Source organism: Acomys russatus, chromosome 9, assembly GCF_903995435.1.
Source record: "Acomys russatus chromosome 9, mAcoRus1.1, whole genome shotgun sequence".
Taxonomy (NCBI): domain Eukaryota; kingdom Metazoa; phylum Chordata; class Mammalia; order Rodentia; family Muridae; genus Acomys; species Acomys russatus.
Window position 1 is genome coordinate 33,661,242 of NC_067145.1, and position 21,823 is coordinate 33,683,064.

Here is a 21,823-nt window from a genome sequence, read left to right on the forward strand (position 1 = left end):
ACGTAAAATAAGAATAAACAAATCTTTTAAGGAATGCATACGTGTGTGTATGTGTATATGTATGTGCGTGCGTGTGTGTGTGTGTGTGTGTGTGTGTGTATAGGGAAGGGAAGGGAAGAAGGGACCAGATATGATAGCACAGACTTGTACTCCTAGCCCTGAGAAATGGAGAAAAGAGCCCAGCCTGAGCTATATTGCGAAGGCCTTTCTCAGAAAAATAGTCAGTTAATGGAAGGGAGGAATGCATAAGGGGAAAGAAAACCAAGAAAGTTTTATTTAGCAGGAAAGGAAACATTGTCAAATTCTGTGCAGTGTAACCACATACACATACGTGTGTGTGCTTACTTTTCTGTACGCTTGGAGAGAAGACAGTGAATAAACACAGAACAACACTGCCAGCAGGCCTGTGTGCGTCTATGTGGGGAAAGGATGGGTGTCTCTGCCCTCTTTCCAAGTTCTGTGCTTCCCATGTTCTCTCATAAGATTGGCTGATTTGGTGGTGAAGAGGGAAAAGAAATCTTTCAACATTAAAGAGAAATGCATGCCTACATAAGACTTCTTTGAAGCTGCAGGTGCTTTCCTCCAAGTGAGGATTCATTGATGAAGTAAATGAAAACAAAGCCTCTTGCAGACAGCAGAGTGTCTAACCGGCACCACCCGCCGAGGACCGCCTGAGGGTTGTTTTGGTGGAATGAGGGAGCTGAGGAAAGTACTTAGTTTCCTTTAGGGCCTGTGCTGGGAATAAACACCAAGGTTCTTATGCATGTGAACACGTATTCTGTTATCACTGAGCTATATCCCCATTAAATATCTACAACAAATATCTGATTATATTTTAAGTATCTAGGACAAAGGGGCATAGAGAATATGCCTAGTTCTAGATTTTTATCCCTAGAAGTGCACCTAAACACACACATACACAACACACCTTTTCTTTTTTCTGAGACAGAATTTCACTGTGTAGTCTTGACTATCCTGGACTTGCTTTGTAGACCAGGCTGGCCTCGAACTCACAGTGATCTACCTGCCTCTACCTCCCAAATGCTGGGATTAAAGGCATGTACCACCACTGCCCGGCTACACACGCTTCTTTAAAAAACACAGTGCTAAGATTTTTAAAAGACTTTGTAATGAAAATGTGTGTGTGATTGGGCATGTTAGCTCACACTTGTAATCTCAGCACAGGCAGAGGCAGTGAGCTTAGGGTATACACTGAGTTCCAGGCCAGTCAGGGCTATCTGTAGTTAAACCATGTCTCAAAAATAACAGAAAGTAAATGTGCAGCCAGATGTGATGGCACGTGGGGAGGTGGTGACAGAAGGACCTCTGAGTTCCCAGACAGCCAGGGCTATGAAGACAGACCCTGTCTCAAAAACAAAACAATACGTCAGGTGGTGGTGGCCTATACGTGTGCTTTAATCCCAGCACTTGGGAGGCAGAGGCAGGTGGATCGCTGTGAGTTCAAGGCCAGCTTGGTTTACAAAGTGAGTCCAGGACAGCCAAGGCTGCACAGAGAAAAACCCTGTCTCGAAAAAAAAAATGCACATTGGGTTGGGGTATACATTCCTAGACATCTGCTTTTTCTGACTCCCAAATCTGTCTTATTAAGAAAACTATGGTCAAAAAGAAAAAGAAAGAAAATTATTGTCATATTTTACCTTTCAAGAATCTTAGTTTTGTCCCAGAAATTCTCATGAAAAGTATCACAAAATCAAAACTTTGGTAATCCTTAACAACTGTCACACTACTAAGATCTTATATTTTTATATAAAGCTTATTAAGTCACAAAACTGTATTTTAATGTATTTTCACATGAGCATATATGGATAGATGTGTTTTTAAATCAATAAAAATGAGAATTTTCAGAATTAAAAAAAATTGGTATTTTAAAAATTAAGATATTTTGTTTGTTCTGGGGTTCTTTGGGGATAAGAAAGAACACTGCCCATGGAAAGAGGGCTCAGATGTTAAGAGCACATGTTCTGGAACCCAGCATGGTGACGCATGCCTTTAATCCTAGCACTCAGAAGACAGAGGCAGGCAGATCTCTGAGTTCGAGGCCAGCCTGTTCTACAAAGTCCAGGACAGCCAAGGCTACACAGAGAAACCCTGTCTTGAAAAAAAAAAAAAAAAAAAAGAGTTAGTCTCATCAGCAGCTACATGCACATGATATATATAACAACCATATCCCTTTTTGCCAGTTTTAACTACAATTTATATATTTGCAAGTGTAAATAAATGTTCTTTATGTGGCTTTAGGGAGGTACAGTTCCATAAAAACTGCAAGTAATTGCCACCAAAATATACATGGAACACCAAGTCACTGGCTTGGTGTGGTGCTGTCTCAGCCACTGCTCTTTTGCTGTGCAGAGATACCATGACCAAGGCAACTCTTTAAAAAATATTCAAGTGTTTACTTTGGCATATACCAAAATCTGAATGATACAAAGAAGATTAGCTTAGCCCCTATGCAAATTTGTAAAGCATTTTTTTTTTTTTTTTTTTTTTTTTTTTTTTTTGGTACAATCTGCACTTTTTGTTTTATTTTGTTGTTTTGTTTTTTCGAGTCAGGGACCGTCAAGCCAACACAGAGAAACCCTGTCTGGAAAAACTAAAAAAACAAAACAAAACGAAACATGTTTTCTATGTGTATATTTGGCTGTCCTAGACTCTCTTTGTAGACCAGGCTGGCCTCAAGAGGCTGGAGGATGCCTGTTAGAATTCTGTTTCAGTCTGCCTACCTGTGATGTCATTGCTTATCTGCCATGGGGGTGTGGCCCTGCTCAGGGCCATATAAAAGGACAGTCCTACCTCGCCCCTCCCTCTTCCTCTTCCTCTCTCCCCCTTCTCACTCTTCTTCTCTTTCCCCTCTCTTCCTCTGTCTCTGTCTCTCTGTCCCTGTCTGTCTGTCTGTCTCCCTCTCCTTCCTTCCTTCCTTCCCTCCCTCCCTCCCTCCCTCCCTGGGGTACCCCTCCCCCTCTTTCTTCTCTCCCCATGCTCATTATCTAAACTCCTCTATAACATAATCTCTGCTCCCTGGTATCTCTTATTATATTATCTTATATCTTATATATTATACATAAAAATGCCCACTGCAACACTGTCACAGCTATGAACTGGAGATAACCCAAATGGCCAGCACCAGGAAAAGGATGAGGACATCGTGGGTTATGTACACCTGTGAAAAACAAGCCCAAGGTGTGCATATCTGCAAGGCTGTGTCTTAGTTACGTTTCTGTTGCTGTGAAGAGACATCATAATCAAGAGAACTTACAGAGGAAAGCACTTAATGTGGCTCATGGTTTCAGAGGGTTAGAGTCTGTAACTGTCATGGCAGGGAGCATGGCAGCAGGCAGGCAGGTGTGGTACTGGAGCAGTAGCCGAGAAGTCACATCTTGAGACAATGAGGCAGAGAGACATCGGGAGTGTCATGGATTTTTGAAACTTCCAGGCCCCCTCCGCCCCCCCCCCCAGTGACATACCTCTTCCAACAAGGTCACCTTCTTCATGAAGGCCACACCTCCTAATCCTTCCCAAACAGTTTTCACCAACTGGGGCAATATATATCTATGAGGGCCACCACCATACAATCTGATTCCAAGAAAACAAAGCAGTTACAGAAAAAACAAGACAAAAACCCTTAATGCACATGTATGCATACAACCATATATACATGCACACAACTGCACACACACACATATATTTCTGTCTCTGTGTCTGTCTGTCTGTCTCTGTTGTTTTTTGCTTTTTTTTTTTTTTTTTTTTTTTTTTTTTGTTTGTTTGTTTGTTTGAGACAGGAACTCACTCTGTAGCCCTGGCTGTCCTACAGCTCACAATGTGGATTAGACTAGCTTAAAACTCAAACTCACAGATCTACCTATCTCTGCTTCCCAATTGCTAGGATTAAGTCCTGATGAACTGAGTTCAGTCACATGGTAGAATGAGAGAACTGAGCAATACAAGTTCTTCTCTGAGGGCCCCCAACACACACACACACACACACACACACACACACACACACACACACACACACACACACACCACGTGGTGACACATGCATGTGACTGACTACATACAGACATATACTCACACATAAAAACAAACGAGTAAATATAATTTTGAAATGGAGGGCCAGGGAACCTAGCTCAGTTGGTAGAGTGGCTAACATCTGTGAAGCTCAGATCCCCAGTGCTGAGGCCCAGGCATGGTGGCACATCCTTGTAGTTCAAGCACTTGGGAGCCGGAGGCAGGAGGATTAGAAGTTCAAGGTCATCCTCAGCTGAGAATGAGACCAGGTTGGCCTAGGTGAGACCCTGACTCAGAAAGTATGGAAGAGGACAATAAATGCATGACAAGAGTTCCTTTGCAGAGTGCAGACTGTTTGATGGGAACTGGAAACGTTTGGGGCCTGCATCAGTTGAAGTCAGGTTTGCTTTGAAGTGCTTCAACGCAGCTCCCAGAAGCCACAGTGTAATTATCCTTGCTCATCACAGTGAGATATTTGATGAAAGCACTTATGGAAGTCAAACTTGTTTCTAGAAAAGCATTTTAAATATTATGCCAATCTTTGTATAGTGACTTAAAAATATAGGGAGGTAGTCAGAATGTTTTAAAAGGTTCTTTAGTGGGGCTGGAGAGATGGTTAAGAGCTCAGTGGTTAAGAGCACTGCCTGCTCTTCCAAAGGACCTGGGGTTCAATTCCCAGCACCCACATGGCAGCTCACAATTGTCTGTAACTCCAAGATCTGACACCCTCACACCAACGCGCATAAATTAAAATTAAATTAAAAAAAAATTTTTTTTTTAAAGGGTTCCTTAGCGATCATTATAACTTGCTGTTATTTAGTTACTCAACTAGCAGTCTGGAATCGATGAGTCACTGACATTTCCAGGCTTCAACCCTTAAGGACTTAAAATGCCATATGTGAACACGTTTACTGACTTAGTGTAAATGGGGAATAGCTTTTTATTTCCAGCAGTGTGTGGGAACATAGGCCTGCACTCTCATCTATAGAAGGTATAAAATAGGAGACCAGTCCATGCAACTTAATGAGACCCTGCCTTAGAGCTGACAAAGAGGTTTGGTAGTATAGCCCAGTGGTTGAGCTCTTGCCTACTTTGCCTGTGACTATCGCTTTGGTCCCCCATAACTTCAAATATGTTTACCCACACAAATGATCCATTCTTAATTTAGGAAATTAAAATTTAGCCCCAGAGATTACTTGGTATGGAGACATGTCACCACATTTAAACATAAGCAGCTGACACTTTTGCAGGAGAGAAAAAAAGTGTATCACTTCCCTACACTGAGAACTGAGTTTGTGGATGGAGAAACCCAGGCTCTCATTCAAATGACACAAAGTTTATTAACAGCCCAGCGCTTGGGGCAGAGGCAAACAGCTCTATGGAGTTCCAGGCTATCCAGGGTTGCAATGATGTCATCTCAAACAAAACATACCCCAAAACCCAGTAGGGATGGGGATGTAAATTAGAGGTAGAACATTTAGAACATGGGTTCAAATTCTACCTCTAATATATACCCCCAATAATCCAATAATATTACCAAATTTGTGTGTGTGTATACACACACACAAACACACACACACACACACATAGTTTCTACTTGTATGCCTTCTTAGGCTATTTTGTTCTAGAATAGAAAAATAGACAAGAGCTGATTGTAGTGGTACACACCCTTAGTTCCAGCAGTCAGGATACAGAGTCAGATGGGTCTCGTGAGTAGAGAGAAAGTCAGCACCATCTGCAGAAGGCATTACGTGTCCTAGAAGGCATGTATGCTTGGAGGCAGGTGGATCTCTGAAACTCATTAGGCAGCCAGACAATGAATCTAATGAGCTTCAGATTCAGTGAGAGACTCTGCCTTAAAAAATAAAGGTGGAAGCCAGGTGTGGTGGCACATGCCTTTAATCCCAGCACTTGGGAGGCAGAGGCAGGTGGATCACTGTGAGTTCAAGGCCAGCCTGGTCTACAAAATGAGTCCAGGACAGCCAAGGTTATACAGAGAAACCCTGTCTTGAAAAACCCAAAAACAAAAATTTTTTTTTTAAATAAAATAAAATAAAGGTGGAGAGGCTTGGAGAGGTGGCTGAGAACACTGGCTTCTCTTCCAAAGGACCAGGGTTCTATTCTATATGGAAGCTCATGACTGTCTGCAACTCCAGTTCCAGAGGATTCGATGCCCTCTTCTGACCTCCACAGGTACCAGGCATTCCAGGTTCCCAGACATAAATGCAGGCAACGCCCCCCCCCCCAAAACTAAAAAGTTAAAAATTAATATAAAAAAGATGGAGGTTGACTGGAGAAAGGCATCTGTCAACCTCTGGCCATCAAACACACACACACTCAAGCACAGGCACACACAAAATGAGTTACTTCCCCTAATTTTCAGAAGTAGACTGCCTATGAAATGGGTTCCTTAACCTTTGGATTTTTTCCATAACCTCTAACATTGGATTAAAGGATTCAGTGCTCACTGGCTGCATTTAAAAATAGAATGGGGGCTGGGGTGGCTCAGCAGTTTTAAGTGTCCAGAGTTCATTTTCCAGAACACACATGTGAGATTACAACCTCTTAGAACTCAGGCTCCAGCAGATCTGAGGCCCTCTTCTGAACTTTGTGGGTAAATGGAGATCCAAGGGTGCCATAGGATTTCCTCTTCACGAAGGGACGTTAATAGAAAGGACACAGAGGAAATCCCTGTATTCGAATTGGTAGGTAGTTCTCTTTTCAAACCAGAAAGCCTGCAAGAATATTATCCCTAGCCCCAATGAGAGATGAATAAATTGCATTTACATTTCTACAACCTTTGAAGAGACTTGAAATTGATGCCTTTCGATTACTTCCGTGTCAATAAGGAGAGGTAGACAAGAATGTCTTTCTTGTTCTGTAATAGTTGGCAAGAAAAACGTGTGTAGTGTGGGTGAAAGGGGTGGTTAGCTATCTCTAATTACCTGATTATCTTCGCTGATTAGGACCATGAAGCTTGCTGTGTCCTCCCCTGGGGGGAGGAGGCTTGGCAGCTGGGTCCACAGGCAGAGTCAACTTGGATCTGCAGTCACTTTTGCAGAGTCCAGGAAAGACTGTCCAAGCCTGGTGTGTTTAAGAGGACCAGGATTCAGCCAGAAGAGCTGGTCCAACTCGGTCAAGATGAGAGAGCCAGAAATAAATTTCAGAAGCCAAAATATTGTGCCAGAAGACATACCTGACATGGAGAACAGCAACCAAGCAAGGAGTGGGAGCCAGAGGCAGGGGCTAGCTATAGGACATGGTCTGACCTAGAGAATCATGCTCATGTCTGTGTGGAAGGTTCTTCAGATTGGGTACTTAAAAAAAAAAAAAAAAGAGGCTTGTGTAGCTCACATTGCTGGAAGTTCACAAACTTAGCACCAAGCCCCAGTTTACTAAAAAATGTAAAATGATTTTATTTTATGTACATGTTTTGCCTGCATGCACGTTCTGTGTGAGGGTGTCAGATCCCCTGGAACTGGAGTTACACATAGTAGCGGGCTGCCATATGGGTGCCATTTTAACCTGGGTCCTCTTCTTCTGGAAGAGTAGTCAGTGCTCTTAACCACTGAGCCAACTCTCCAGCTCCCCGGGACTAGTATATTTTTAATAGATACAGAATATCACCAGCCCCCTGATACTACTTTTATATAAAAGAAATACATTCTCCAATTTGGAACCTTTACAGCAAACACTGTGTTGAAATGCTTTGTATGCATGTGTTCGTGTGGGTATAAAAGGACATGTGTGGAGGTTAGAGGTTCTTGTCAGATGTATTTCATGGATTCAACTAGGCTGTGGCCACCAAGCAGCAGAAATCCTCTTGTTTTTTGTCTTTCCAATGCTGGGATTTAGATACTTATCCAGTTTTTTACATGGGTACTGGGGATCTAAACTCAGGTCCTCATTGTTACATGGCAGGTACTTTACCCACTCAACCATCTCCTAGTCTGGAACTCTTTTGTTTTAAAAAAGATTCGTGTGCACTGGTGGGTAGGTGCACGTGCGTGCAAGTGCGGAGGTAGTCAGATCCTCTGGAGCTGGAGTTACAGGCAGTTGTAAGCAGCCTAATCAGGGTGTTGGAAACCAACTGGAGATACTCTGAGAGAGCAGTGTTCACTGGTAACTGCAGCCGTCTCTCTAGGCCCAGCCTGGAATTCTTGAGTCTCACCTGTTGAGAGAGTTCAGTTATATTCCAGAGTGAGGGGGCTCCTGCTCTTTCCCAGGAGTCCCCATCATGTGCCTGTCCTCACTGTCATGGACAGCCTTGGACCACAATCGTCTAAAGTGCTTTCAAACACTACAGTTCCATGACCAGTGATCAAACAATGAACAATAATATACTCATGCAAGCAAACTCAGGGTCTTTTCTGTAGCCAAATTCTTAGAACCTGGAGGTCAGCTTGCTGAGAGAAACCAGACAATTCAAAGGAAATGTCACACACACGACAAAGATCAGCTATTTTCTGCTGCTATGTAAACATGACAGGAAAACAAAATACAGGGTTTGGGGTCGCATTTACTTATTTCGTTAGTATGTGTGGAGGGGATGTGTGTCGTATGACAGCCTGTGGGAGCTGGTTCTCTTCTAAAAACTGGGTTCCCAGGGATCGAACTCAGGTTGTCATGCTTGTTGGCAAGTCTTTACCCACTGTGCCATCTGATTGTTCTTGAACTTTTTGGGGTGGGGGGGTGGGGGGGGGGGGGAGGATCTGGTTGTATGTAGCCTTGGCTGGCTTCCAACTCTTTTTTTTTTTTTTTTTTTTTTGAGACAGGGTTGCTCTGTGTAGCCTTGGCTGTCCTGGAACTCTCTCCACTAGGCTGGCTCTGAACTCACAACAATCCGCCTGCCTCTGCCTCCTGAGTGCTGGCATTAAAGGCGTGAGCCACCACACCAACCCCTTATGGAGCTGAGGATGACCTTAAACTCCTCTTCCTCCAACCTCCTTCAAGTGGTGATATTCCAGGCCTGTGTGGCCATACCCATGTTTAGCACGTGGACTCCTAGTTCCAGGAATGACAGACATGTCTGGATGGTGAGGTGTAATCAAAAGCCTTGTTTTAAACATGTTATTTCAGCAAGATCGTAAAATTATGTATTTGCAAAACATTAAAATGCTTACATGGTGTAACTGTTTATACCTGTTTTTAACCTTTGTTTAAGCTGAGTGCATTCTGTTATTTCTAGTGGCTAGAATCTAACCCAAACATTCGCTTGGAAGGTGAGAGATAATCAACTGATGTATAGAAACTGCTTGGCTCTTAGACATTTCACTAAGCCAGTCTCAAAGAATATTGTGGGCCAGGGATGTGGCTTTTGGGTAGATCATTTGTCAGGGACATGTAAGCCCTTGAGTTTGAGTCCCAAAAGCTCAAAAAATGGAACACACTACACACACCCACACCCACCAGTAAGGTGCCTGTGGTAGCCCACACCTGTAATCCCAACACTGGAGAGACAAGATGCCATTTTGAGGCCATGCAGGGCTTTGCAGGGAGGCACAACAAATAATCTCTTAAAAATACTTTCTTCCCGTAATCCTATGGATTACAGTGGGGATTTTAAAAAGATCTATTCTTTCAAATATTTCTGAATGTGACACCCGGTGGCCCTTCTACTATGAGTTCTAGAACAGTGTGGAAGACTTCTTCTTCCAAGCCAAATGTTTTTGCTTCGGCTACAAACACTTAAAATATAAGGCCTTCGTTGATATCCTTATGGAAAACTGAAAGACGATCAGGAAACCAAGCCTGTTCTTAAGCGGTTCCTGGCCAAAGAAATCTGACCCACACATCTTTTCGTGCTTAGCTGTCTTAAAGGAAGACTTCAAAACAAAGCAGCCAAAACGACCCTAGGGGGAGGAATTCCGTTAAATCTACTTTTCTGAGAAGTTCCTTGGGGGGAGGGGAGAAGGGCCTGAGATTTATCCTTCTCACTCTGGCTTCCCTTGCAGACTAGAAGTTAAATCGCTGTTGACAACAGGAATTGGCCGGCAGATGGAGAGTTTGGGATCACCGACTCTAAAGGCTGCTTCCAGTCTCCTCGCCGGCCAGTATAGATGCTACCGTGGAGCCAGGCCCTTCAAAATGGCAGCTGTTGTCAAGTTCCAGAAAGGTCTGGAACTTAAAACCCAGTGGCAAAATATGAGGCTGTTTCCCTGTAGCCTCGGGAAAAGCCCGAGGGCGCAGCTGTGCTCCACGTGCTGCACCACTTCGTGCTAAGTCGGACCGTGGGCCACATCGGCTACGCACAGCAAGCGTTAGCGCAGCTCCTGGGTTCCGAGGGGAGGTGCAGGAAGGTGCAAACCCACCGCGGTAAATCGCTTCTCCAGGTGGTTCTTACCGACGCCAGGAAGCCCTCATTGCTCTGTTCCTATAGGTGGAAAACCAGCGCTGGTCTGAACTTCTAAGTCCTGAGGTCCACTCTCTGCCTTGCGTCCACAGAGCTGCGGACCATTTATTTCAGCAGGATACACTCTCCTAGCAGGCGGCCATGACAACGCTCCCTTGGCGCGAATTACAAGGAAACCCAAGAAACACTTAAAAAAGGAAATTCCATCCCAAAGACCCGGAGTGGAGTTACTAGGGCAGGGCTGTGTAGGAACTTGGGGACTCACTCGAGGAACTGGGGGTCGGGGCGTCACACCTGGACACAGGACACAAAAGTTGGGGGGGTCCCAACAAGGGGGTCTCCAGCACGCTTTCTGCCTGATTGGCGGAAGCGCTCAGACTTTTCTTTATGGCGTCACCCAGTACCTGCCTGTAGGAAGGCCCCGGCTGCGTGACGTCACGCCGCGCTGACCAATGAGCGGCCGGAGCCGGCGGGCCCCGAGGAGGGTTGTGGGCCCTTCTTTTTGTGAATGAAGCTCCACGGAACATCCCTCCTGGGGGTCCCCGGGAGCCGCGGCCCGCAGAGCTCGGACGCCCCGGCAGCAGCGTCCCAAGTCGCGCGCGCTCTTCTCCAGCCGCCGGCCAACGCTGTGGTGCCCCGGGGGCGCGGACGGCGGGAGACGCAGCGCGAAGACCCGGGCCGGGCTGCCGGGCCATGGTCGCGGTCTCCTGACGGGCCGCGGCCGCCTCCATGAAGCGCAAGAGCGAGCGGCGCTCGGCTTGGGCCACCGCGCCCCCCTGCTCGCGCCGCAGCTCGTCCGCCTCTCCCGGCGTGAAGAAGAGCCGCAGCTCCACGCCGCAGGAGCTGCACCGCCTGGAGCCGCAGGACGACCTGTACCTGGACATCACGGGTGAGCCCCGCCACACCCCCACGAGGCTCTCGGCTCCTCGCGCGCCTGCCCCCCCCTCCCCTCCCTCCCTCCCTCCCTCCCTCTCTCCTTTCTCCTCTCTCCTCTCTCTCTCCTCTCTCTCTTCTCACACCTCACCTCCTCTCCTCTCCCTCCTCTCTCTGTCTCTCTGCTCGCGCGCCTGCGGTAGCAACTTTACCCGAGAAGGGCCGAGGGGTCACCTTTGCTAGTGCGCCCGGCCCCCGAACCCACTTCATCTCGGGATAGGTGGCGCAGTTGACCCCACGCGAGTCCCAAATTCTCGTGAGGCACGCTGGTGTTTGCTGTCCCGAGGGCCCCAGAACCCCGCTGAGCCTTAGCAACGCGTGGGCTCCCGCCTGATCCCTGGCCGTCCCCCCTCCCCCCGCCATCGCGCCCTCTTAGGCCTCCTAAGGGATCCTCGCCCTCCCTCCCGCGCCTCCAGGAAGGTGTCACGGTGATGGCGTTTTAGCCACCCAGCATGCTAAGAGCCCAGAGGTGTCACTTTTGAGAAATCCCCGCCAGCCGGAGCAGGTAGAAAAGCAGCTTTCGAGGGTGATTTTTCTTAATGCCTCAGTTCTTGAAGACCAAAGAAATCGTTTTGGCAGCTGCTGGGTTTGCCGGGATTGATGTAGGAAGCCAGAGCTTAGAGTTTTCCTTCGGTGTGCTGATGTTCATGGAAATGCGGTGTCAGCTGCATCTGAGCGGTTGAGGGAATGTGCCGCGTTTTCTGGGGCGGAAGATGTCCACTTCTGGGTGAGGGGTGTCTCAAGAAAAGGTTCCCAGGCCTTGAACTTTGCCTAGGTGTGCTCTATTGGTGACATTTACTTATTTAGGAAGTGTTTAGACAAACATAGAAATTGAATAGAAAGTACATTCTATACTGACGAGCATCTAGAAAGTAAGACCGGTTTTTAAAGGAAGCCGAGAGGAGGGGGAAGGTTTCTTAGCGTTTGAAGGAGGAAGAGGAAGGAGTTGCTTTAAGTACAGCCCCTGACCGCTCGCTGTCTGCACAGGTCTACGCGTGCCTCTCCAGGAGGAGACGCCAGCTTGCCCAGGTTCCTTCCAAAGAGAATTCGTGCTGGTGGCACCTGCGCATTCCTTTGCACTTTCTCATATGTCTTGAAATGATCTTTGGTTAGGGCTGTTTGGTGTAGAGCAAGTTAATCCTTGTATAGCTCGGAGTGGTAAAGGTAAGCAAGAGTATATTGAGAAAAGTTGGTGGCAAAGACACATGAGTGTCCTCAAAATGTAGCTGATGTTGCAGGTTTCTCGTGACTCTTTCCAGAAATATCCTAGACCAGCACACATAGGTATCTGTTCTTTGCAAACCCACTTAATTGAGTTTGCTTTGCTCTACACAGTACTTCATACAAAATGCTAGCCTCCGATTGGTGTGTTCAAAGTCTTGTTTGATTTTAATTTCTACCCAGGCCAAAAGATTTGTGCACTTACAGGTTTAAATGTTCTCTCTCTCTCTCTCTCACTCTCTTGTTGTTTTGTTTTTTGTTTTTTTGCTTTTTTTTTTTTTTTTTGATACAGGGTTTCTCTATATTATCTTGGCTGTCCTGGACTCGATGTGTATACCAGGCTGGCCTGGAACTCACAGTGATCCGCCTGCCCCTGCCTCTGCCTCCCAAGTGCTGGGATTAAAGGTGTGCGCCACCATGCCCAGCTCTTAGATTTTAAATGTATGGACATTTTACACAGTTCTCTGTTAAATATTCAGGTGGTTGTTTTCAACAACAAGAGTTGTAAGGCTGGGCATGGTGGCACACACCTGGAGGCAGAGGCAGGCGGGAGGATCTCTGAGTTGAAGGCCAGCTTGGTCTGCAAAGCAAGTCCAGGACAGCCAGGGCTACACAGAGAAACCCTGGCTCAGAAAACAACAAACAAACGGTCAATAATACTGAAGGAGCTGGTCCATTTTGTGCTCAAATCAAAATCCTCTCCAGTTATGAGCCCTGATAATGGAATGGCCCAGCCTCAGGGTAAGATACTAGCGAGCTCCAGGCAGCAAGGCTTTCAGCCAGTCAGTGATTACCTCGGCTTTCTGCAGGAAGAAGAAAAAAACAAAATCAGAAAAAACAACCAACTAACCAAAAAACCCCAAGACACTGAAACAGTCTGTTTCTGTGTTATTTGCTAAACAAACTGAAATAATTAAAAAGGTTTTATCTTACTTAGTTTTATGTGTCACTGTGCATGCCTGTGTGTATATATGTATACCACATGGATGCTGTCTGAAGAAGGTGAGAAGAGTCAGCAGGTCCCTGTGGAGGGGCTGGAGTTACATACAGGTGGTTGTGTTCTGGAAACTGAACTTGGATCTTCTGCAAGAGTCAAGCCATATTCTTCAGCGACCCCCTATAAAAATAGTAGGTCTTGGAACTCACGGATCCACACCAGCCTTAAACTGGAGACCCTCCTGACTCAGCCTCCCCAGTGCTGAGGTTATGGAGGACGTCCTCTACCATGTAAATCACAGAGTCCAGATTACTTTTACTTTCACTTCTTATTTTATGTGTGATGGTAATAGAGGGAGAGAGGTATAAAGCTTTGTGCTTAGCAAACAGCGGCAGCTGGTCCTTTCATTTACAACAGTTTTCTCCATTGTTCTGTTGTTGTTTGCTCTTTGAGACAGGGTCTCTCTGTGTAGCAGGCTGGTCTGGGACTCTCTATGTAGACAAGTGTGGCCTTGATCTCACAGATCTTTTTTTTTTTTTTTTTTTTTTTAAAATCCTTCACTCTTTAAACAGTTTCTTTTTTCTTTTTTCTTTTTCTTTTTTTTTTTTTGCTTTATTTGTGCTGGGGAAGGGGACATGTGTGTAGTGGGAGACAGAAAGAGGGATGGTTCACTCTTCCCAGGACTGTGTGCACAGTCAGAGGACAGCTTTCAGGAGCTGGTTCCCTTCTTCAACCATGTCAGATTCCAAGATTCCAAAATTGAACTAAGGTCATCAGTTTTGGCTGCAGGCTCTTACCAGCTGAGCCATCAGGATGTCTTTTTAGCTGCCCAGTGCTATCCTACTGTATGGCTGAAATATGATCCCTTTTGCAGTAGCAAGTGGAGATTTGGGAGTTAAGTTCTGTTGCAAATGGCTGTAGAAACATCAGTGTGGATGGAATCTAACTGCGTGTGAGTGAGACTGCGTCTACAGAGTGAATTTTAGAAGTGAAAACGCTGGGCCAGCATTACACGGCTTCAGTGGACCTTTGGACTTGGATACATTTTGCCACCATGCACATTGATGTGCAGGTCTTCGCAAAGACATGCTTTCAGCTCCTTTGGATACATACATAGCTGGGAGTACACTTGTTGGGCTGTGTGATAACTCTGTATTTTTACATCTCGGGCAGCGGCCAGCCTCTTTTGAAAAGTACTTTCACTGTCAGCTTTCCTACCCTTGACCTGCCAATCATCTCTGCATCTTTGCCAACACTTGTTACTTAACAGGAAGACTTTTGAGCAGACAGGGTGCATGTTGTCTGTTTTGCCTGCTCTGCTCCTAAAGCTTTTCCTCACACACCCCAGGCTTTCCTCAAGCTTGCTGTGTAACTAGGGATGACCTTGGATGTCTGGATCTTCTGCTTGCATCATAGTCCTGGGATCACTGTGCCTGGTTTTATGTAGTGCTGGGGCTAACCCAGACTTCATGCATCCTAGGCAACCACTGAGCTTCGTCTCTAGTCCCAAATGATTTTTAGCCTTAAACACCCTTGATGTTTTTCCCTAATGTTTTCAAGACGGTTTCTCTGTGTAGCCCTGGCTGTCCTGGAACTTACTCTGTAGACCAGGCTGGCCTCGAACCCACAGAGATCTGCCTGCCTCTGTCTCCCCAGTGCTGGGATTAAAGGCATGCGCCACCATGTCTGGCTGACTGGAACCATTTTGTTTTTTGTTTTTGTTCTGTTTTTCCGAGACAGGGTTTCTCTGTGTAGTCCTGGCTGTCCTGGACTTGCTTTGTAGACCAGGCTGGCCTCGAACTCACAGTGATCCCCCTGCCTCTGCTTCCTGAGTGCTGGGATTAAAGGTGTGCGCCACAACCGACTGGGAACGTTTTTAAGCACTCCAGTACAACTGCGAGATCTGATCATTGGCAGGATCTAATAGTTGACACGGAGCTTTGATTTATTTCACTTTTATATCTTTTAAGTTTCTAATTATTGAAGAAAGTTAGTAATAGTTACCACTGGCTGAGTCATTGCTTTGTTTTATTTTATTTATGTTTGTTTTTAGAAGTTGATATGTAGCCAAGGATGCTTTTGAACTTCTGATCCTCCTGCCTTCACCTCCGCTGTGCTGTGATTACAGGCCTGATCTGTGCAGTGTTGGGGATCATGCCTGGGCCCTTCTACATACTAAGCAAGTACTCTACTACTGAGCCTACTTACTCTACAACTTGGCTACACCCACAGCCCTTGCTTTGTTTCTTTATTCTCCCCCCTTTTAACTTGTCCAGTACATGTGCTATGATTTAGCCTTTAAATTGTCTCTATTATGATAGAACTTACTGGAGAAACGCCAGTCGAGGTCATGCTAGTTACTTCCAAGAACTGGTTGTCACAGCACAGGCTACTCACGAAATGAAGTCAGCAGAAGCAGCACTTGCCCCTTACCCTCTCTCTTTAGGATCTTTAACATTCACAGCGGGTGTCATTAAGCTAGGGGAATGTAGTCATTAATTCAAGAAGTGTTTATTGAATGCTTACTATGTAAAATCCTCATGCATATTCATTGCTTGTGCCATGGAAGTGTATTTTTCTGGATAGAAGAGGAAATACTGTGACCCAGAACACTGAGCTAGAGGGCAAAATAAATCCATTTTCATTGCTCCTGCTTTAGCAGTTTCAGGTGGCTAAGCTCCTGGAACTTTTCATTTGTCTTTCCACCTGCAACATGTTTCCACACTTTCGCATTTATTGCATTCTGTGAGCTCATCTTGATTTCTCTACTTCCTGTGTCTTCTGCTTCTTTGCTCTTGACAGGTCGTGTTACTTGTTTTTCAGTTTAGCTTGGGCATTTCAGTCCCACACACAGTCAAACAATTAAGCCTCAAATGTTAATTGCCTTTGTGGCTTTAGCGTAGCCAGGCACCTCGGTGAGGGAAAGCGGGTAACCGCTGTGGGACCAGTCCTAAAGGTGATTCCCTGCAACCACCAGTCAGTGGTCATTGTCTAGACTCTGTGTTTATATATGGTGATGGAGAGAGCTGGGCCAAAACCCACACTCTGAGTTCTTAGGATGTAGGGAGAAGGCAGTGGTGCATGCGGATAATAATCCTTGAAAAATTCTGATTATCTGCGAGTTATAGGAAAGATGCTTTGTGAGTATGCAGTTTTTAACATTTTATATTATGTTAATTAATGCGTGTGTGTGTGTGTTTGTGTGTGTAGGGGGTGGGGGCATTATGCTTGACGGCTCCTTCCAGCTGAGAAGCATACAGCACAGAGGCAGTGCTGTTGTGTTGCTTGGCTGGCACAGGGTGCATCTGAGCCATGATGGGGCCAGCCTTCAGAGACACTGAGGAGTGTTCCTTAAAGACTTCAAAGAGCAACAAACACCAGGGCTCTAATTTCACATCTGAGCTGCTATCTCGGAGAGCTTATAGGTTGTTAGTTTACATGTGTCTTGATGCAGAGGCTTCATATGGGAGCCACAGGTAGAAAGTTTTATAAAGCAAAACAAGATGCTGAACTAAGGACCATTTTTCCCCCATGGTTAATCCACCCCTGGGCAGGGCCCAACCCCCCCCCCCCCACCCCTCCTGTCCCCCATCCCCCACCCCCACCCCTCAGGGGTGAGGGTGGGGGTGGGGTGGTGGACAGGACATTTTCAGAGGTCCTTCCATCTTTTTACGGGTAGCAGAGACATGTCATACGGAAGAGTCAAAAACTGGAAATAGGTTTTAAAAAATTATGAGTTATATTATGAGTTTACATTTATCTGTGTATATGCACATATACCCCTGGTATGTGTGAAGTTAAGGATAGCTTATGCAAGTTTGTTGTATCCTTCTACTTAGTAAAATCTAATGTACCGGTTCTGAGGCTTGAACTCAGATTGCAGGCACCTTTATCTGCTTAAGTCATCTTCCCAGCCCCAAATTAATGTCTTTATTTCTGTATTTATTTGAGGTAGGGTATTCCTATGCAGCCCTGGAGCCTGCTAAGTGGACCAGGCTGGTATCAAACTCACAGAGTTCCACTTGCCTCTGTCTTCTGAGTGCTGGAAGTAAAGATGTGCTCTACTGTGCTTGGCTAAAATTTAAAAATTATGTTTTTAAATCTGCACTTTTATGCTGGGAAAGTTCATTTTAGTAAATAGCATTTTATTTTCCTTCATACCCTAGCTACAGATTTTTTTTCACTTTTCGATGTTTTCTGTTGAAATTATCTTTTTTATTTTGGGAGCAAAGAACTAGACAGATTTTTATTTTGGGGGGGATTTTTTGAGACAGGGTTTCTCTGTGTAGCCTTGGCTTTCCTGGACTCATTTTTGTAGACCAGGCTGGCCTCGAACTCACAGTGATCCACCTGCCTCTGCCTCCCTAGTGCTAGGAATAAAGGTGTGCGCCACCACGCCCGGCCCCAGATTGTTTATATGAACGTCTCAAAGCCATTTGTCACCTAGAAGGCACCTTTACCAGTTACATAAGCAGGATCAGAAGGTGAGGAAAGTGTATAGAGAACTGGAGTCTGTAGGAACTAACCATTCTTCCAACATGGCTTTTTTTTTAAACCTCATTTTTTAAGCTTCCAAACATAATCATTTAGCTTCTAGTTTTTTTCTTTTAATTATTTTTTGTGTGCATGTGTGTTCATGCACTACATGTGTGTCTGGTGCCTAAGGAGGCTAGAAGTGGGTGTTGGGTCCCCTGGACCTGGAGCTGGGAACGGAAGCTGGGTCCCTGCAAGGAGCATTAAGTCCCCTCAAGCACCCATTGTTTCTTGTGTTTTGTCTGTGGATGACCTGGCTTCAATATTGTGCAGAGATCACTGTAGAAAACATTTCCAAAAATAAAACTGATTGCAAAAAGTGAGGGAGGAGAGATGGCTCAGCAATTAAGACTACGCACTGTTCTTACAGATGGTGATGATTCCCAGAACCTATGTCAGGCGGCTTACAGCTTTTTACAGCTCTGGCTCTAGGGGATCCAGTGCCCTCTTGGCTTCCTGGAGAACCTGTACACACTTGATGTACATACATAGACACACACATAGTTAAAAAGTTAAGTGTAAGTCTTAAAAACAGAATTTTACCCTCCCCAAAGTTGAAGATATATATTTACAAAATTAAAAGTGTGTGTGATGAACAAGCACAGGTGCTGGAGAATTGGTTTTCACTTCACAGTGTATGTCCCAGGTATTGAACTCAGTTTGTCGGGCTCAGTGGCAAACCTTTACCACAAGTTAAGCCATCTTACTGTCCCTCAAAGTCAAGGCTATTGAAGCGTGTGTGATGTGCCTGTACATCTCATCTGGGCTCTGTTTTGATTTAAGTTTACGCCCTCTCTCTCTTTTTTCTATAGCTTCTCATGGACAAGGCACCTACAAAGGTATTCAGATTCTTGGCTACTTTGTGGTTCTTTCTGATACAGTCAAGTCTGGTTGTGATTCTGGGCTGTGTCTGTTTCTGTCTGTCTGTCCTGGGTTTAGTGTGAGTGATGGATTCAGCTCCAACTGTAGATCACACCTTCACAACTGAAGCTGGAAGTGCTTTGTTTGAAGAGTTGCTGTCTGTGTGTGCCTACTTCCAGATGTGATTTCCCAGCATTGTATTGAGCTGGTTATGAGTGCTAAGTAGTGGATGTTCTTGGTAGCACTAAAATTGGTCTTTTGAAATGGAAGTACCTTTGGATGTGCTTTCTGAAAGAATATTTACAGTTAACTGTTATTATAACAGCTACTGTTTTTGGTTTCTTTGTTTTGAGAGAGGGTCTTTAAAATAATAATTCTTTCTGTTTCCTAGGTATTTCTGTGCTTACTGGATGGGTTTAGTTTTAGTTTTATTCCATGAAGCGAGAAGGAATTTAATGAGATGCTAGTTTTAATTTGGGGCTCGGGGAAGGGCTTTTTTGTTCTAGGTGCTAGCGATCAGTCCCAGAGCCTCTTGGATGACTGACTTGTGTTCTGCCACAGAACTACAGCATTAGTCCCTTTTTTTTTGGATACAGGGTTTCTCTGTGTAGCCTTGGCTGTCCTGAACTCTCTTTGTAGACCAGGCTGGCCTCGAACACTCAGAGATCCACCTGCCTCTGCCTCCCTGAGTGCTGGGATTACAGGTGTGCGCTACCATGCCGTTGTTCTCCTCCTCCTCCACGTCCTCGTCCTCCTCCTCCACCTCTTCCTCCACCTCCTCCTCCCTATTTTAAAGTATTCTAATTTATTTTGATTTTAAAGTTACTCAATTAAGGGAGTGAGTAGTCTCATGCATATAATAACATGTTTCAATTATTTTTTTATTTTATGTGCATAAGTGTTTTGCCTGCATATAAATGAATCATATATGTGGGTTAGCTTGAAACAAGAAAAGGCCACCAGATCCCCTCAACTGGAGGTATAGATGGCTGTCAGGCACCTTGTAGGTACTGGGAATGGAATGCAGGTGCTCAGCAAGAGCAGCGAGTGATCCTCCAGCCCTGTGTAGCTCTTTCTCATTTATACTGCTGAGTGTGCTTTGCTCACCAGTCAGGATATGTAGTCCCTCTGTCTGGAAAGCAGAGGAAGCTCGGCTGGAATTAATTCTAGACTTGCATCACACACTGACTCTTCATTTCCCGGGTAGTTCACTTTTGTACCATTAGAATTCTGTTGGCAGCCTACTTGTCACAAAAGCAAAACATCTTGTTCCTGATGTCACTGGAATTTGTTGTTCCTTCAGCTTCTCATTTGAAAGTGAAATTACTCTACGTTCTGCCATGCAGTTTATGACATTGATCTTTTTATACCCGATCCATAATGCTTTAATATCATTTATAAATTTCGAATTGTGCAAAGCTCTCTATTTTAGGACCATCTCCGCTGAATCACTCTCTGCATTTTGCTCATCTGTATGAGTTATTCTATGGAATTAATTAAAGTATCTATTCAATAAGGATTTGTCACCCAGTTGCTGTGAGCAAGGAATTGGACCAAGTGTAATTGAGGGAGGGAGAAGAGGACTGGAAGATTTATAAGAGCATGTCCCTTTTCTCTGAACAGGGAGAGCAGTAGGTTCTTAGTCATCTTGTGAAGACAGGTAACAAGGATTTAACCATGTGGCTTTGTTTGCTTTAAAGAATCAGTTTGAGACAGTTTTATGTTGAAAGTGTCACGTAACGGTTCCTACATGATGTCAGTTGTTTTTCCCAGTGTTTGGTGAAAATGGTCTATTTTAATGGTGCATCTTTGTGTGTATCTCTGTGCATGTTTTACTCTTTTAAAAATATTCTATTCTATTTTACTTTTGTTTGGCTAGACATAGGCTAGAGTAATCTGGACATAGGGAATCTTAATTGAGGAACTGCTCTCATCAGATTGGCCTATGGGCATGACTGTGGGACTGTGTCTTGGCTAATGACAGATGTGGAAGAGCATGCCCTTATCTCTGAACACTGAGAGCAATAAATTCTTAGTCATCCTAGTGAAGACAGGTAACAGGGACTCAACCGAGTGGCTTCAGAGCTTGCTTCCAGGTTATTTCTGCCTTGAGTTCCCTCAGTGATAGACTGTTATCTGGAAATGTAAGATGAAATAAGCCTCCTCCCCAAGTTACTTTTGGTCTGTTAATTGGAAATCACTAAATATTAAGTTGCTAAATATTTCTATAGCTCCATTTGCTGTGTGTGAGGGTAGCTGAAAAGCACCCCAACTTTCACATTCTTTTAGGGTACTGAGGGAAAATTGCTTTGACAAGAATGTGTGATGGAATTAAGATTATGTTCTTAACTTTATGAATGATGTTCTTAAACTGCATGTGGAATGTATTGTTGAAATACTAAGTAGTTTGTTGGAAGTGCCTTATATATGAAACTGAAGCATTGTAGCATGGCGTTTCTTCCATTTTAGTATTGAAATATTAGCAAAGCGTAGTTTATAAAGCTAGGAACACAGCTGAGGGTAGATTTTTACCTCCACTGGCAATGTGTTCTCATTTTAAGTCATTGAATGTGAAAGGGATAAAAAGCACAAATTCAGTCAAGACACATTCGGATGCATTTCCCAGAGTCATCCTTGCAGTGGATCCTGGGAGAACTATCGAGACCTCAGCAAGGCAGCTGGTACAGAGGAGGCAGAGCCTGGTGCTGCCTTTTGTCTGAAAGGGGAGGGCCCTCAGCAGTGGACTCCTTAGGACGATAGGATACCTGGAAATTTGTGCTGGAATTTTCCTTCCTTCCTTCCTTCCTTCCTTCCTTCCTTCCTTCCTTCCTTCCTTCTTTCCTTCCTTATTAGAAAATGCTTTTTGAGACAGGGTCTCACTATGTAGCCTTGGCTGGCCCGGAACTTGCTTTGTAGACCTGGCTGGTCTCAAATTCACAGATCTGCCTGCCTCTGGATCC

The 21,823-nt window shown here is 44.9% G+C and overlaps 1 protein-coding gene across 2 annotated transcripts in view; it reads left to right on the plus strand.

Moving 5' to 3' along the window:
* Window positions 1-10,974: 10,974 nt before the first annotated feature.
* The window catches only part of Cdc14b (cell division cycle 14B), a 79,599-nt gene continuing 68,750 nt past the window's right edge, over window positions 10,975-21,823 (plus strand). For both annotated transcript variants that reach the window (XM_051151140.1, XM_051151141.1), the window contains exon 1: window positions 10,975-11,267. In XM_051151140.1, the coding sequence (XP_051007097.1) occupies window positions 11,108-11,267 (160 nt within the window). In that variant the 5' untranslated portion in view covers window positions 10,975-11,107. The remainder of the gene's footprint in view (window positions 11,268-21,823) is intronic.